A 14301-nucleotide genomic window follows, 5' to 3' on the forward strand; every position below is an offset into this window, starting at 1 on the left:
GGGTGGGTGATAGAAGAGGGGGATGGGAAGGGCCTTTCGATTGGGTAAGAACAGTCTGGGTCACGGGAGGAACATTCATTTTGTGGGGAAGTTTGACTTGGTGGAAGAAAAAGGGCCTTGAATGTCTACCTGCAAGATCTGGACGGGAAAGTGGGGCAGCGGAAAGGCCCGGGAAAGGGCCCTGAGGAAGAGAGGTGAGAGTCGGGGAAGGCCTTTGACGAAAGGACCCTGCGGTCATCCAGACCTCGTCGCACAGCTGGGGAAACTGAGGCCCAGAAAGGAAAACTAGCTCCCCTTAGGGACTAGCCTTAGGCAAGGTCTTTTACTCACTCTGGCCTTTGTTTCTAGAGCTGTATCATGCCTGGATGACCTAATGAGGTTCCTCCTGACTCCTAAACCTTAGAACAGGGCATGTGAGAGCTGGGAAGGGCTTAGAACAGGGGATGTCAAGGCTGGGGGGGACTTAGAACAGGGGACGTCAGAGCTGAGACGAAGAACTTAAGCTCTGGGAAGGATCTTAAAGAGCCTCAATGCCTCATTGGCCAGAGGAGTAAACAGCCTGAGAGGCGCGAGGGGCGAAGCAATGAGCGTATCTTCTCTGCCATCTTGGTCCTGACCCAGGCTGGGGGGCACCGGTGTGGTGGAGGCTCCGAGGGTCCCTCAGCCAGGCCCCGTTCCTGCCTCAGGATCTCCTGCCTCAGGGATGGCCCCTTTCCTCCGTGTCTGAGCTGCCTCTCCAAGCCTCCCGCTTTCACAGCTGAGGGGAATCAGAGAGGGGCTGGGCCTGGAAGCCACATCTCCTGTCTCCGGCCCCGGGGCATTCTGGGGCTCTGCCGTCTGTCCATCCGTCTCATCCCCACGAGGAGAGTCCATATGATACAAAAATAGTTTATTACAAAAGTAAACTGAAATTCCCAATAATTTACATTGTCCTCAGCCCCAAGGAGGAGCCCGAGCCCGAGCCCTGAGGAGGGGCCTCCGACACCGGGCGCTGGGGGCGGGGAGCGGCGGGGGCCGGTTTCCCCAGCCCAGGGTCGGAGCCAGGAGGGCGCGTGGAAGGAAATCGAGGAGGGGTGTGTGCAAATTTTGGTCCTGTGAGTCTTGGGGGGGGGCGCCTTCACAGTTTCCAGGGGCCCTTCCCTTGCGCCAGGGGCCTTGCTTCCTTCTCCCTCAGCTCCCACCGGGAGCAGGGGACGGGGCGACAGGCAGGCCCGGGGCTCGGAGGGGCCCCGCGTACGGAAGGAACGCCGTGGGGGACTGCGTCGGCAGGAAGAACATCTGGGGCCCTTGGAGTGAGGTGGGGGGGTCCTCGGGGGGAGAGCGAGGGGGCGAGGAGGAAGCTGGAGACGCCGACGCCGGGCCTGGAGGAGCAAAGAATTATAAAGGGAGGAACGGGCGCCCAGCTTCCCAGGGGAGAAGGGTTTGGGGAGCAGGATTCCGGGGACGGTAGGGGTGGAGAGGCTTAACATGACAACACAGGAAGTCGGGGCCTGGGAAGTCCCTGAGGGACATTAGGGACTAATGTCTAGAGCATGGACTGGGAAGTCAGTCCTAGATCTCTGGCCCCATCCCCCAGGATCTCTGGCCCCATCCCCCAGAATCTCTGGCCCTATCCTCTAGGATCTCTGGCCTCACCCCCCAGGATCTCTGGCCCCATCCCCCAGAATCTCTGGCCCTATCCTCTAGGATCTCTGGCCTCACCCCCCAGGATCTCTGGCCCCACCCCCCAGGATCTCTAGTCTCATCCCCCAGAATCTCCGGCCCCACCCCCGGGAAGAGCAGGAGACCGGGACAGCAGGACACCTGGGTCTCTGCGGGCTCTCACCACTAGATCCGAAGTGGCCGCTGCCTTCAGGGGAGATGGGGGCGCTTCCATCTTGGCTGGGCTCTGCGGGCCCCAGCGTGGGCTGGGGGCCGGGGCGGGAAGCTTTCCCTCGCAGGATGTCGATGACCTTTGGAGGGTGAAGGGGAGAGAAGTGCGGCTCACAGGAGGAACTTGCAGCTGTTCCCTCCACACTGACCATTGGGTGGCTGCCGGGAACGGGGTCCCCGCCCCTCTCTCCGGACTCAGCCCCTCCCTTTCTTCTCCCCTCCTCCCGTTCCCGCCCCTCCCCCTCTGCATCCTTCTACCTTTGGCCCACCGCCCCAGGGGTCTCTGCGGTCCGCCCCTCCCCCCGCCCCCTGCGTCTGGGATGCTGGCTGGCTCTCCCTCCACGGTCCCGCGCCCCCTCGAGGCCCCGGGAGGACTCACCCGCCGATTTCGGGCCACCATGAGGGGCGTGTCGTTGTGGCAGTTCTTGAGGCTGCTGTCGGCCCCGCTGCGGACCAGCGTCCGGACCAGGGGCAGGAGGCCGCGGCCCGAGGCCGAGTGCAGGGCTGAGCTGCCCGAGTACATCTGGGCGTTCACATTGGCGCCGTGCTGGGCCGGGCGAGAGCACATGGTCGGAGGAGAGAGCCTGGGGGTGGCGGCCGGGGACCAGGGGATGGGGGCCCGGGATTGGAGGGGAAGATGGAGGAGAGATCCGTGAAGGAGAGGGCCAGAGGTCTAGAAGGATGGGGCCAGAGACTCAGGGGATGGGGCCGGAGACTCAGGGGATGGGGGCTGGAGACCCTGGGGATGGGGCCAGAGAGCCAGGGGGTGGGGCCAGAGACCCGGGGGATGGGGCCAGAGACCCTGGGGATGGGGCCAGAGACCCGGGGGATGGGGCCAGAGACCCTGGGGATGGGGCCAGAGACCCAGGGGGTGGGGCCAGAGACCCAGGGGATGGGGCCAGAGAGCCCGGGGGTTCAGAGACAGGAAAAAGGTACAGAGAAAGTTCAGTTATGGGGCTGATGCATAGAAACCCACGTCCAGGTCCCTGTTATTGTTTGGGTGGAAGGGAAGCCCCCGGGGCAGCGCCTCCGCCACTGCCACAGGCCCGAGCATTGTAATTAGTAGGTGCTTAAAGAGAGTGTTGCCTGGCGGCCCGGGGCCAGTGGGGGAGGGCCCGGGCTCTCACCTGGAGCAGCAGCTGGACCATGGGGTGACTGTTGTTCTCCACCGCATGGATGAGCGGGGAGCGGCCACTCTTGATGTCCTGGGGGGGGGGGACACGCTAGGTCACTTTCCCCCAGCAAGCGCCCTCCGCCCCGGCATCAAGCCCGTCTTTAGTCCCCCCCTTGCCCTCAGCTCTGGGGGAGCCCCCCCTTGCCCTGGGTTCTGAGGGATCCCCTTCCCAAGACCCGGGGAACTCACGGAGGGGTCTCCTGTGCCCTCCCGCCACGTACCACGGCGTCGATGTCGGCTCCTTGGTCCAACAGGAGCAGCACCGTTTCCGTGTCTTCTGAGTTCACGGCCACGTGCAGGGGGGTCAGCCCTGGGGGGTGGGGCAGAGAACACGGAGATGAGGGAACCCTGCCCAGGCCCCTCACCCCGGGGCCCCCATCCCTGCGTCTCAAAGGGTGAACCAGGGAGAGAAAGCTGGGGGCCTGCTCCAGGCGGAGGTGGGGGTGGGGGGGAGCCCCTTCTCTGAGCCACAGCCAGCTGGATGAGTTTCTGAACTCGGAGATCAGGTGATTTCTTTGGCTCCTTCCGCCCCCTTCCGTTCCAGCATCCTAGGTTCTAAGACCCCTCTCAGCTCCGCCATTCTATGTGTTCTAAGGCCGCCCTTCCCCAGCCTGGACAGTCTAGATCCCAAGGACCCTCCTCTCACTTTGTGTTGGATGAATATTCTCCCCCCCCCCGTTTCTCCAGGGGTCCCGCCCCGGGCCCCCAAGCCGTGACCCTCACCCTCATAGTTCCTGGCTTCCAGGCTCAGTGCCCCAGGGGCCGAGGCATCCAGCAGGGCCCGCAGGCAGCTGGGACTCCGGTGTTCACAGGCCAAGTGAGCCGCCGTCTGGCCGTTTCGGTCCAGGGCCATGGGATTGGCCCCCCTGGACACCAGGAGCCTCACCACCGAGGGCAGGGTGGTGATGACGGCTAGATGGAGGGGTGTCTGCCCGGGAGAACAGCTGTAAGGGACCCGAGAGTCCAGGTTCCACCCCCACCCCTCCAGAAACCCGGCCTTCGAGATCCAGCAAGTTAGTAACAAATAACCGGGCGCTGGCCATACAAAGACAAGGGGCAAACATCCCACCCTCCAAGAGCTTCGCCTCTCCAGGGGGAGTCGAGGAACACCCAAAGGGTGTCCAGTAAGACTCTGCAAATGCAAAGGGATGAAGTGATACGTGGCGCCTTCTCCCCACCAGCAGGGTCCCCGATTTTTGGGCTCACCTGCCTTAAATTGTTGTAGACATCCAGGTCCCGACCCCCTTGTTGAAAGAGGTGGACCAGGCGCTGCACGGCCATAAGGTTGCCCTGGGCCACTGCGATGTGGAGGGGCCTGAGAGGACGGAAAGAAAGTGGGCTCGCTGCTCTCCCTGGTGTCCCCCCTCCACTTGGCTTAGGTCCCACCCGGTCAGCGATCAGTGCCATTGAGCTGAGACGTCCCTCTTTCTGGGACTCAGTTTCCCCTTTTCCTAGAGACATGGAGAACTTGGACCGGATGGTCCTTTCAGCTAGCCCGAGTCCCGAGGTCCCCCGCCCCCCTTGCCCAATCTGCCCCGAATTGGGACTTCCCTCCATACTTGCTTCCATCCCTTCTTTCCCTGCATCCCTCAGGCTCCACCTGCGGTCACTCGATCCCCAGTTCCTCATTCTCCCCTTTCCCCACCCCCATGGGTGTCCCTCAGTCCCAGGCCCCAGGGTATGTGGGAGGGGCTCGGAAGGGGAGCGGGAGCTGCTGATTTCAGAGAAACCTTGGGGCCGGAGGCCGGAGTTCCCATAAACCGAGGCCTGGAGGGAGGGGGAGGGCAGGAGGGAGGAGGCGGGGTCGAAGGAAGTGGGGATGGGAGGGGCAGGCCCTGCCCTCATAGACTTCCAGTAACCAGGCTGGGGGGGAGGGGGGGCGGAGAATCCACTTCCTGCCCCAGAGAGGGGAGGGGGAGGGGATAGGATGGGGCAGAAGCAGCCAAGCCGGGCTCTCCCCTTCCCAAGACCCTGCAAGCTCGACTCCCAAGACCGGGGACCCTCCGTTCGGAGGCTCCCTCAGTTCCTGCCCCTCCGGAGACTTAGGAGTTGGATTCCCAGCCCCTTTGCGCTCCTTCTAGGGTCCCGGGTGTCCCTTGGGACTCCGGGCTCCTCCTCCTGCTGGTCCTGGGCAGTGAGCTCCTCCCCCCACCCCCAGCCTCATTTGCCTCCGGGACCCGGGGTACTACTAGCTCTGGGGCCCCCACTTCTCTTTCAGAACCTGCCGTTAAGTCCCCTCCACTCCTGACCCTTTGAAGGTTCAGCCCATGAAGTTGAATGCCCCAGGCCCCCAGCCCCGAATTTCCAGGGGCGGGAGGTGTCCCCGGGGTCAGGGGTGAGCGGGTCCATTCCAGTAAAACCTCCGGTGTCTGCCTCCCTGACGGTGGGACATGAGGGCGGAAGGGGTTAAGGCCGAGTGTGTACAGGGGAGGCTGACGCAGGCCTGGGGAGCAGCTGGGGCTGCGGTGTGTCCTGCGGTCTGGGGCTTCCCCGGGAGGCAGCCGCGGCAGAAGTGTTTGTGTTGGGGGGGGAGGATGAGAATGAACAGGAGGGGGAAAGGGACACAGAAGGGGGAGGGGCACAGGGGTGTGTGGTAGGGGGGAGAGGGGGCAATAAAGGGGGGAAGGGGATAGAGATGGGGGAGGGGCACAGGGGAAAAGGAGGTCATAAAGGGGGGAAGGGGATAGAGATGGGGGAGGGGCACGGGTGTGTGGTAGAGGGAAAGAGGGGGTCCTAAAGTGGGGAGGGGGCTATAGATGGGGGTGGTGCACAGGGGTGTATGGCAGAGGGGGTGAGGGGTCATAGAAGAGGGAAAGGAGGATATAGATGGGGGAGGTGCACAGGATCGTCTGGTAGAGGAGGTGAGAGGGTCATGGGAGCAGAAGAATGGAAGGAAAAGGTGAACAGGGATGTGTGGCAGTCCTTAGGGAGACAGAGGGCCAAAGGTCACTCACGTGTCTCCATCCTCATCGGGTCTGGTGGCCTTGGCAATGTCAGCGGTGAGTGGGTTCTCCAGGGGGCAGAGCACTGGGTAGGTGGGTGGTGGCAAGCCCAGTACTGGAAATGGGGCCCCCATGGCTGGTGCAGGATATAGGAAAGGGCCTGTGGGGGAGAGGGTGTGAGATTCTAAGACTATTCCCTCCCTCCTTCTTTCTTAGTAATACTAATTACTAAATGCTCTTAGTAGCATTAGCATTAGAATCACCACTATTGGTAGAACCAGTGTTACTAGCAGTAACACTGCTACTAGCACTATTATGTGGTTACTGCTGTTACTATCCCTACTGCTGTTGCTGCTGCTGCTACTAACTATCCCTGCTGCTGTTACTACCTATTCCTGCTATTATCCCTGCTGTTGCTGCTACTGTTACCATTCCTCCTGTTGTTACTATCCCTGCTGCTATTATTCCTGCTGCTACTACCTATCCCTGTTGCTGCTGCTACTACTATTACTAACTATTCCTCCTGTTGTTACTATCCCTGCTGCTGCTACTAACTATCCCTGCTGCTGCTGCTGCTATTACCACCCTTGCTGCTGCTGCTGCTACTATCCCTGCTGCTGTTGCTACTAACTATCCCTGCTGCTGCTGTTACTATCCCTGCTGCTATTATTCCTGCTGCTACTACCTATCCCTGTTGCTGCTGCTACTACATTACTAACTATTCCTCCTGTTGTTACTATTCCTGCTACTGCTGCTGCTACTAACTATCCCTGCTGCTGCTGCTGCTGCTGCTGCTGCTGCTATTACCACCCTTGCTGCTGCTGCTGCTACTATCCCTGCTGCTGTTGCTACTAACTATCCCTGCTGCTGCTGTTACTATCCCTGCTGCTACTACCTATCCCTGTTGCTGCTGCTACTACTATTACTAACTATTCCTCCTGTTGTTACTATTCCTGCTGTTGCTGCTGCTACTAACTATCCCTGCTGCTGCTGCTGCTACTGTTACCATCCTTGCTGCTGCTTTTACTATTCCTCCTGCTGTTACTACCTGTTTCTGGTGCTGCTGTTGCTATTCCTCCTGCTGCTGTTACTAGCTATTCCTGCTGCTGCTACAAACCACTACTCCCTAACTAAAACTCAGATAGCCTTCCAAGGCGCCAGCACCCCCAGCATCCCGAGCGCTAAGTGCTTTACAGTGACTCCTAATGACGGGGAAATAAGGAAGGGAAGACAGACGTGTTAGTGTGAAGGAAGAGTGTGAATGAGACTCCCAGTCTGGGGAGGGGGAAGGGGGGAGCTCAGAAAGCCAGGCCTGCCGCTCTGTGGGAAAAGGCAAAGAGCTGGCTGGTATCTGAACGCATCACTTGGGAGCCGGCTCTTCGGCCTGCGTGACCCTGGACAAGCTATGGAGCCAGCTCTGGCCTCAGTTTCCTGACCTGTAATATGATAGACCTGGGACTAAGATGTCTTTCAGCTTCACAGCTCTGAATTAAACTTGTCTTTGAGGTTGAGGGGGGGGAGGATGAGCTTTCGAGGCCGAGGAACTTTAGAGATAGAATAGACCCATCACCCCCCATGGGAAGAAACAGGTTCAAGAGAGGGAAAAGGACTTTTCCAAGGTCTTCTAAAGTCAGTGGCCAAATCAGAACCACACTGCCGTCTCTGGCTCCCAGCTCTGGGCTCTCTCTCCATTGAGGTTCTAGGGGCCTGGAGATGGACTAAGAGCTTTGGGCATGGGGGGCGGGAGGGAGAGAGAGATGCCTGGGCAAGGCTCGTTGTGGTTTCTTTGGGTGACTCAGGGTCACGTCACACCAAGGCTGGAGTCAGTTTGTTCGATGTCCGATGGGGACGGAGCCTTGGGGGGCAGGTTAAAGATGGATTATCTTGTTTGGGTGGGGGGAGGATGAGGAGGAATGGGCAGAGATTCAGGAAGCCCAGGACGATTGGGGGGGGAAGTGAGGACAGACAGGGCTTGGTGCAGTAAGAAAGGGGTCCCAGGTTTGGGAGGGATGTTAGAGGAGAATTCTGCCCTGGCCAGGAGAGCAGAGGATGTGCTGCCTAGAACAGAGCAAGGGGTCGGGAAGGAGGAGGATGTGCTGCCTAGAACAGAGCAAGGGGTCGGGAAGGATGCACTGTCTGGGCTGTGTAGAGATGGGATGAGGGTGACTCGGGATTAGAAGAGGTGAGGGGGTCAGGGAGGGGACAGGCAGCACCCGGGGGTAGGGGAGGATGCCCAGAGAAGGTCTAGCCCCCTCCCCCCTCCCCCCTGCAGATCAAGGACATGAGCAGGAGCGGCAGGTGGCAGGGCTGCAGGTGCCCGGGCTGGGCTGGGACAGGGTGCCGGCTCGGGCTGGAGTATGTGGCAGGTATTGGGGCGATGTCAGGCCAGGGTGCCCCAGGCGGGCTGCCACAAAGTCGCCCGGCAGTGGGCGGCCGCCTCGGGACAGGTGGAGAGCGGCCGCCGAAGCCCGGGAATGGGGCGGAGGAGCAAGCTCTGGCAGAGGCCCCTGGCGGGGGGAGAGCCGGGGGCGCGGCTGCCAGGGCTGGGATTCGTCTCCGTCCCCCTCACTCACCAGAGTAGTAGATGGCTGCGGCGGGGCCGCAGAGGCCGGGGTACGTGCCGGGGCTCTGGGGCGAGGGCTCCGGGGCGGGGGCGATGCCGGGCCCCGGGGACTCCTGGGGTTCCCGGTAGCGCCGCTTTCTCAGGGGCAGGGTGGCCTCGGGGTCGGGGGGTCCGGCTTTGGGCCGCGTCCGCAGGTCCACGGGCCCCTCGTCCATGTCCCGGGGGCATCGGGGCATGGCCGGGGCCCCCTGGCTGCTCGGGGGTCCCTGGGGCCCGCCGGGGCGGAGGCAGGTCGGGGGAGCCGCGGAGAGCCGGCGGGGAGGACGGAACCCCGTTCGGAAGGGAGGCCCGGTCGGCGCCGCTGGGCAGAGGCTGCAGCCCCGCCGGGCTCCGCTCGGATATCAGAGCAGCGAGCGGCGCACCAGGGACTTCCCCTGCAGCCAGCTGAGCTGAAGGGACTTTTGTGAGCCGGGGCGGCGCCCGCCCCTCCCCCGCCCCCGCCCTCCCCCGCCCCCGCCCTCCCCCGCCTCCCTCCCCCTCTCGGAGCCGCTCGGGCCCCCTCCCGCCCGGGCTTTCCTGGAGGCTCCGGCCTCGAGTCTCCCCCGGCTTCTCCTCCCCTTCTCTCGCTCCCGGGGTGGTGTTTTTCCCTCCGTATTTTCTCTCTCACACTCACACGCGCAAGTTCTCTTTCCCCTGCTCTCTGCTTTCCGTGTCTCAGTCTCTATCTCTGCCTCTCTCCGTCTGTCTCTCGGTTTCTCTATCTCTCCCTTCTCTCTTTGCGTCTGCGTGTCTCTCTCCCTCCCAGGCTCCGTCTATTTCTGTCTCTCTGTCTGTCTCTCAGTCTCTATCTCTGTCTCTCTCCGTCTGTCAGTCTCTGTCTCTGTCTCTATCTCTGTCTCTCGGTGTCTCTGTGTCTGTGTCTCTCCCTCGCAGTCTCTGGCTCGCCTTTTGCAGGCCCCTCGGTCTCTCTCGGACCCCGGACACGATGTCTGTGTCCCAGCTCTCCGTCTCTCGGCTCTGACTCTGCTCTCGGTGGCCCGTGAGCTCGCCCCCGCCCCTCCCCCCTCGGCCGGCTCCGGCCTGTCTTTCTGGGTCCCCGGTCCGCGTCTTCCCGCACTCCCGCCTCCCTCCCCGAACGCGGTCCAGGCCCCGTTTCTCTTCGGTTCCCCTACCCCGCCCGCGCCCCCCTCCCACTCTCTCCCTGCTTTCTGCCCATTTCTCCAGCGCTCTGCCCTCTCTGTTCCTTTTTCTCTCCTCCACCCCATTTTCCAGGAGGGAGGGGCATGCTGGATGGAAGGAAGGCTGGGGGTGGGGGCCGGCGGCGGAGCGGAGGGGGAGGGGGAGGGGGCAGACACCTGTGGAGTGACTGAAAGGGAGAGACAGAAGCCAGGCGCGAGAGAAAGTCAAAGACAGTCACAGATCTGGAAAGACCTAGATAGAGACCCAGGTGGGGGGAGGGGCGGACTGCCGAGGTCAGAGGGAAGCGGCCGGAGGGTGGGGGTGGGGAACAGGCCCAGCTGGTTGGGGGGAGGGTGAGTCACCGAGTCGCTGGGAACGAAGGGGAAGGAACCCTCCCTGGAGCCGCCCTCCCCCCACTCGGGGCCCCTCCTCTCCGAGGACTGGGTCCCCCTTCTCTTTTTTCTCCCTCCTCACGGGGATGGGCAGAGGGAGGGGAGACGCCTCTGCTCCCGAGCTCTCGGCCTCCATCTACCTGCGGCCCTCTGCGCTCCCTCTGAGCCTGGCCCCCCGCACCTCGCCGAGGTCTCCCTCTCTCTGCGGGTTTCCCTCCTTTTCCCTGTCTCCCTTTCTCCCGTCTTCCTCCTTCCACTCCCCTCCAGGAATGGGGGTGGCGGGGGCCCCCCGGGAGAAATCGGGGCTTTCCCGTTTTTCCCCAGGGGCGAGGCTCCTCCCAGCTCTGGCTCCTTCCCTCCTTCCCTTTCTCCTTCCCTCCCCGCTTGAGGTTGAGTCCGGGTCACTGAGTCACGGTAGGGAAGGAGGGAGGGGCCCGACTCTCCCTCCCCTCCCCTCCCCCATCTCCCATACTCCCGTGGCTCAGAGTCTCGGTCTCCCCGTCTCTTTCTCTGGTTCTCTAAAAATCAGGGTCCTTCGGTCAGGAAGAATAAAAGGCCGTTAGACTCGCCCATCCCTCCATCTCTTAAGTGTCTGTCTTCATCCGGGCCGGGCGGTGCTGGAATAGTTCTGACTTTAACTTTTTAAAGTGTGTGTGACCTTAGTCAAGCCTCTTTTGGCCTGTGTAAAACGAACCCCCCTTTTTCTGTCTTCCTCTGCAGCTATTGGGCCCCGGTCCCCACCTTGCCCTTTCCCCCTTCCTCCCCAGAGTTCCCTGCTACAATCAGGTGGTCTTGACCATGAAATATGTTGCCCTCGGGGTTGCCCAGATCTCCTCTCCCTGTCCTGGGACCGAATTAATGGAAGTGAGTGTGGGGAGGGGGAGAACCTCCTGCCCTGCCCTTCTCCTACCTCAGAGCTATAATCCAACCTCTGGACTTGGACCTGACCTTTTCCCCTCCCCTCCCCCTCTATTTCCTTATCAATCATTAACTGGAGGCCTGGTGGTTAGTGTAGGGACAGTTCTGGGCTCAGGTCATAGTTCAAGGAGCTGGGAGGGGTAGGGAGGTGTCTGTCTCCATCTCTTCCGGTGTCTCCCTCCCCATCTCTTTGTTTCTGTTCTCAGGATGGTGAAGGGATGGAGTGTGTGTGTGTGTGTGTGTGTGTGTGTGTGTGTGTGTGTGTGTGTCTGTGTGTGTGATTGTTTAGCCCACGAATGCAGTTTGAGGGTCCAAGGACAGTCTGAGGGGGTAGTCAGATTGGCCATGAAGGAGTTGGCATTTGAGGAGTCGAGGAGGATCTTAAGGTCCGGGAGAGTCTGGGAGCGGGGCTTGCTCGGGGAGAAGTCCGAGGTGACCCCTCTTCTCCCCCCACCCTCCACCCCAAGCTGGGCCTGGTTTCCCAGAATCTCCAGGAGATCAGGAAAGTCCCTGCTTGGCGAGTCTCCTCCCTCCCCTTTCCAGTGTCGGGAATGGGAATGGAAGAGACGTGGATGATGAACCTCTTCCCTCCTTAACCTAGACCCTGGGAAGGGGTTTTAATTAACCCTCGCCTGCCTCTTTGTGCCGCTTTATGGGAAGTGTGACCGTCTCTGGCCTGCAGAACCGGGGGTTTCCCCTTCCCCAGGCTCTCACCGGCCAGGTTCCTTCCCTCCCCTGGCCCGCTCTTGAACTCCATCCCTTGACTCGAGTCAAGTCACTTTCCGTATTCTGGGCTGCAGGTTCCTTATCTATAAATCTCTGGGGGTTGGGAACGGTCCGTCTCCCCGAGTCATGTTCCACACCTTCCAGAACCATCTCGGCACATCTCTGGAGTCATCCGGGATTCACCGAATGGCCGACGTCCCAGAAATCCCTCTGCCTGCACTGGAAGCCCTCTGAGGGGAGGGCTGGCTCTCCTGCCCCTCGTGGTGGCTTCCCAGGGCAGGTCCCAGATTCAGGGCCTCTCCCTCAAATTGCCCAAGCTGCAACTTGAATCACTCTTAGGCCCTGAATTCCACAGAAACCTGGGCCTAAGTCAGAGGGTGAATCTGGGCCAACTTCCTGGAGGAGGAGCTACTTTCCCCCACCCCCCCCACCCCCCTTCCTTCCCCCTAGGCCTTCCCTGCCGTGGGGAGACTGGCTTATCCTGGCACTGAACCCGCCCTGCCCCACCCAAGGGCCTCCTGCCAACTTTTAATCTCCTTGGAGCCACGGGCTGGAGGGGTTATTGCAACATAGACCCTGGAGGGCCAGGCCCATGGCTCCTCTTCCAGGGTGATAGGGAGGAAATTCCTCTTTCCTGGAGTTTTTTTAAAGGCTTTCTCCAAGGGAACACTGAGGCAGACTGAGCTAGACCCAAGCCCTAGGCGGTCCAGGTGGAAAAGGGTGGGAAGCCAGGAGATTGGGGAGACTGGGAGGGCTCCAGGGGGGTGGATCTGGGTGGGTGGGGGCCCAGAGGGAAGAAGGTCCTCCCCTAGGGTGGGGCAGAAGGCCTGGCTCTGTTCCCCTTGTCCTGGGGCCTGGGGCCGCTTCTGCCTCCCTGTCGTCCTTCACAGAGAAAGGGAAGTCCCAAGAACCCTGGGAAAGGCCCCTCCCTCATCCCCTCCGCAGGTCCAGGAAGCTCAGAGGCCATCCTGTCTAAATTTCCGAGTAATAGTTCCATGTCCTGAGGGGCAGGAGCTCGTGGTGGGAACTTAGAAATCAGGGGCACTTTGTGTTCTCCCAGTGTGGAGAAATCTTGTGGAGGCCGGGGTGTCGTCTCCTAGGACCGGGAGCTCCCAAGACCCCCAGATCAGCTTTGGGATTGGATAGCTTGGGTTAAAATCCTCCCTCTGCTACCTGGGTGACTTGGGGAGGGGTTCCCGTGCCTCAGTTTCCCCTCCTGCCTGCACGACTTCTGAGGTTCCCCCAGCTGTGAACACAGAGCTCTTTCCGGGTGAAGCTCGGAGTCCCAGAATCTTCGGTCCATTCCCAGGAAATGGGTGCCTCCCCCGGGAGACCACAAAGAACCCCCGCCCCGGCCACCACAGGATTAAAAATAAAAGAGAGAAAATCCCCTGAGCTCCTGGGAAGAGCTCTCTGCCCTGAAACCAACGGCACCCTTGGCCCTTCCTCAATCTGAGGCCTCTGGCTCAGGGTCAGATGGCATCTTTCCCACGCCCGGCCTGGGCGGTTTTTCATCCTCCCCCTGCCTGAGGCCTAGTGTCCGTCCCTAGGTCCACACTGACTCATTGAATAATCGAAGGCAAATCTTTGCCCCTCTCAGCCTCAGTTTCCCCTTTTGTAAATTGAGGCTGTTGGGAAATGATTCTAAGACTCCCTTCCCAGATCTGCCAGTCTATCATCTAAGGAACCTCTCATCTGGGACGGAGCTCCAGCTCTGTCATCCCACGTTCCAAGCACTCCTAACTTTGTTGAACTCCGTTCTAGGAAAGTATAAGTATTCCTTGGGTAATTCTATGGTTCTTTTTATTTTCAAAACATATGCACAGATAATTTTCAACATTCACGCTTGCAAAACCTCATGTTCCAATTTTTTTCTCTCTCCCTTTCCCTCCCCTCCAAGAACCAAAATTTTCCAAAATAAATTGTATTATTATGAATTTTTTTTAACTTCACTGTCTTTTCCTCCCCCACAGAGGGAGGAATCCCTTCACAAGAGAGTTCAGAAAAAAAAAATTAAAAAATAAAAAATAAAAAGAGTTCAGAAAAACTACGAAGGCAGCAGAGTGTGACAATATTAGCTGGCTTCCCCTTGAATTGTCCCTCTTCAAGGGGGCGATTGTGACCTCTCCAAGGGAGGGAGAGGGGCAACATACTCTCTTATCCTATTCTGGGGTCAAGCTTAATTTTGTGTGTGTGTGTGTGAAACAAGTTACCTACTATGTGCTCTGTTCTCTTTTTACAAATCATAATAACCCTGGAAGGGAGGAAGGCGTTGCTCTGATTCCCATTTACACTTGAGGAAACCGAGGAAGACTGAGGTTAGGTGGCTAGTCCAAGGGCAAACTCCTACCTAGCGAGTCTGGAGCCAGTTTCCTTGGGTACACTCAGTTCTCCGGCATCCGCTTGCCTTGTGCCTCTAAGTCATTGTCACTCTCATCTGGTTCCCAGATGGCCCTGGGCTTTGGCCAGTTTTGCAGATTTCCATTTGGAAATGAACCAACTTGGGGCAAATGGTCCGGATTGGAAAGGGGCGAG

The 14301-nt window shown here is 60.1% G+C and overlaps 1 protein-coding gene across 1 annotated transcript; it reads right to left on the reverse strand.

The window, feature by feature from the left end:
* Window positions 1-872: 872 nt before the first annotated feature.
* Window positions 873-9019, reverse strand: BCL3 (BCL3 transcription coactivator). The gene is made up of 9 exons (XM_051989441.1): window positions 8562-9019; window positions 6001-6148; window positions 4253-4361; window positions 3770-3974; window positions 3268-3356; window positions 3000-3077; window positions 2252-2419; window positions 1826-1952; window positions 873-1361 (listed from the first exon to the last, which is right to left on the reverse strand). The coding sequence occupies exons 1-9, from the start codon at window positions 8785-8787 to the stop codon at window positions 1171-1173; spliced, it is 1341 nt and encodes a 446-aa protein (XP_051845401.1). The 5' UTR covers window positions 8788-9019; the 3' UTR covers window positions 873-1170.
* Between the last annotated feature and the right edge of the window lie 5282 nt (window positions 9020-14301).

Source organism: Antechinus flavipes, chromosome 3 (genome assembly GCF_016432865.1).
Source record: "Antechinus flavipes isolate AdamAnt ecotype Samford, QLD, Australia chromosome 3, AdamAnt_v2, whole genome shotgun sequence".
NCBI lineage: Eukaryota > Metazoa > Chordata > Mammalia > Dasyuromorphia > Dasyuridae > Antechinus > Antechinus flavipes.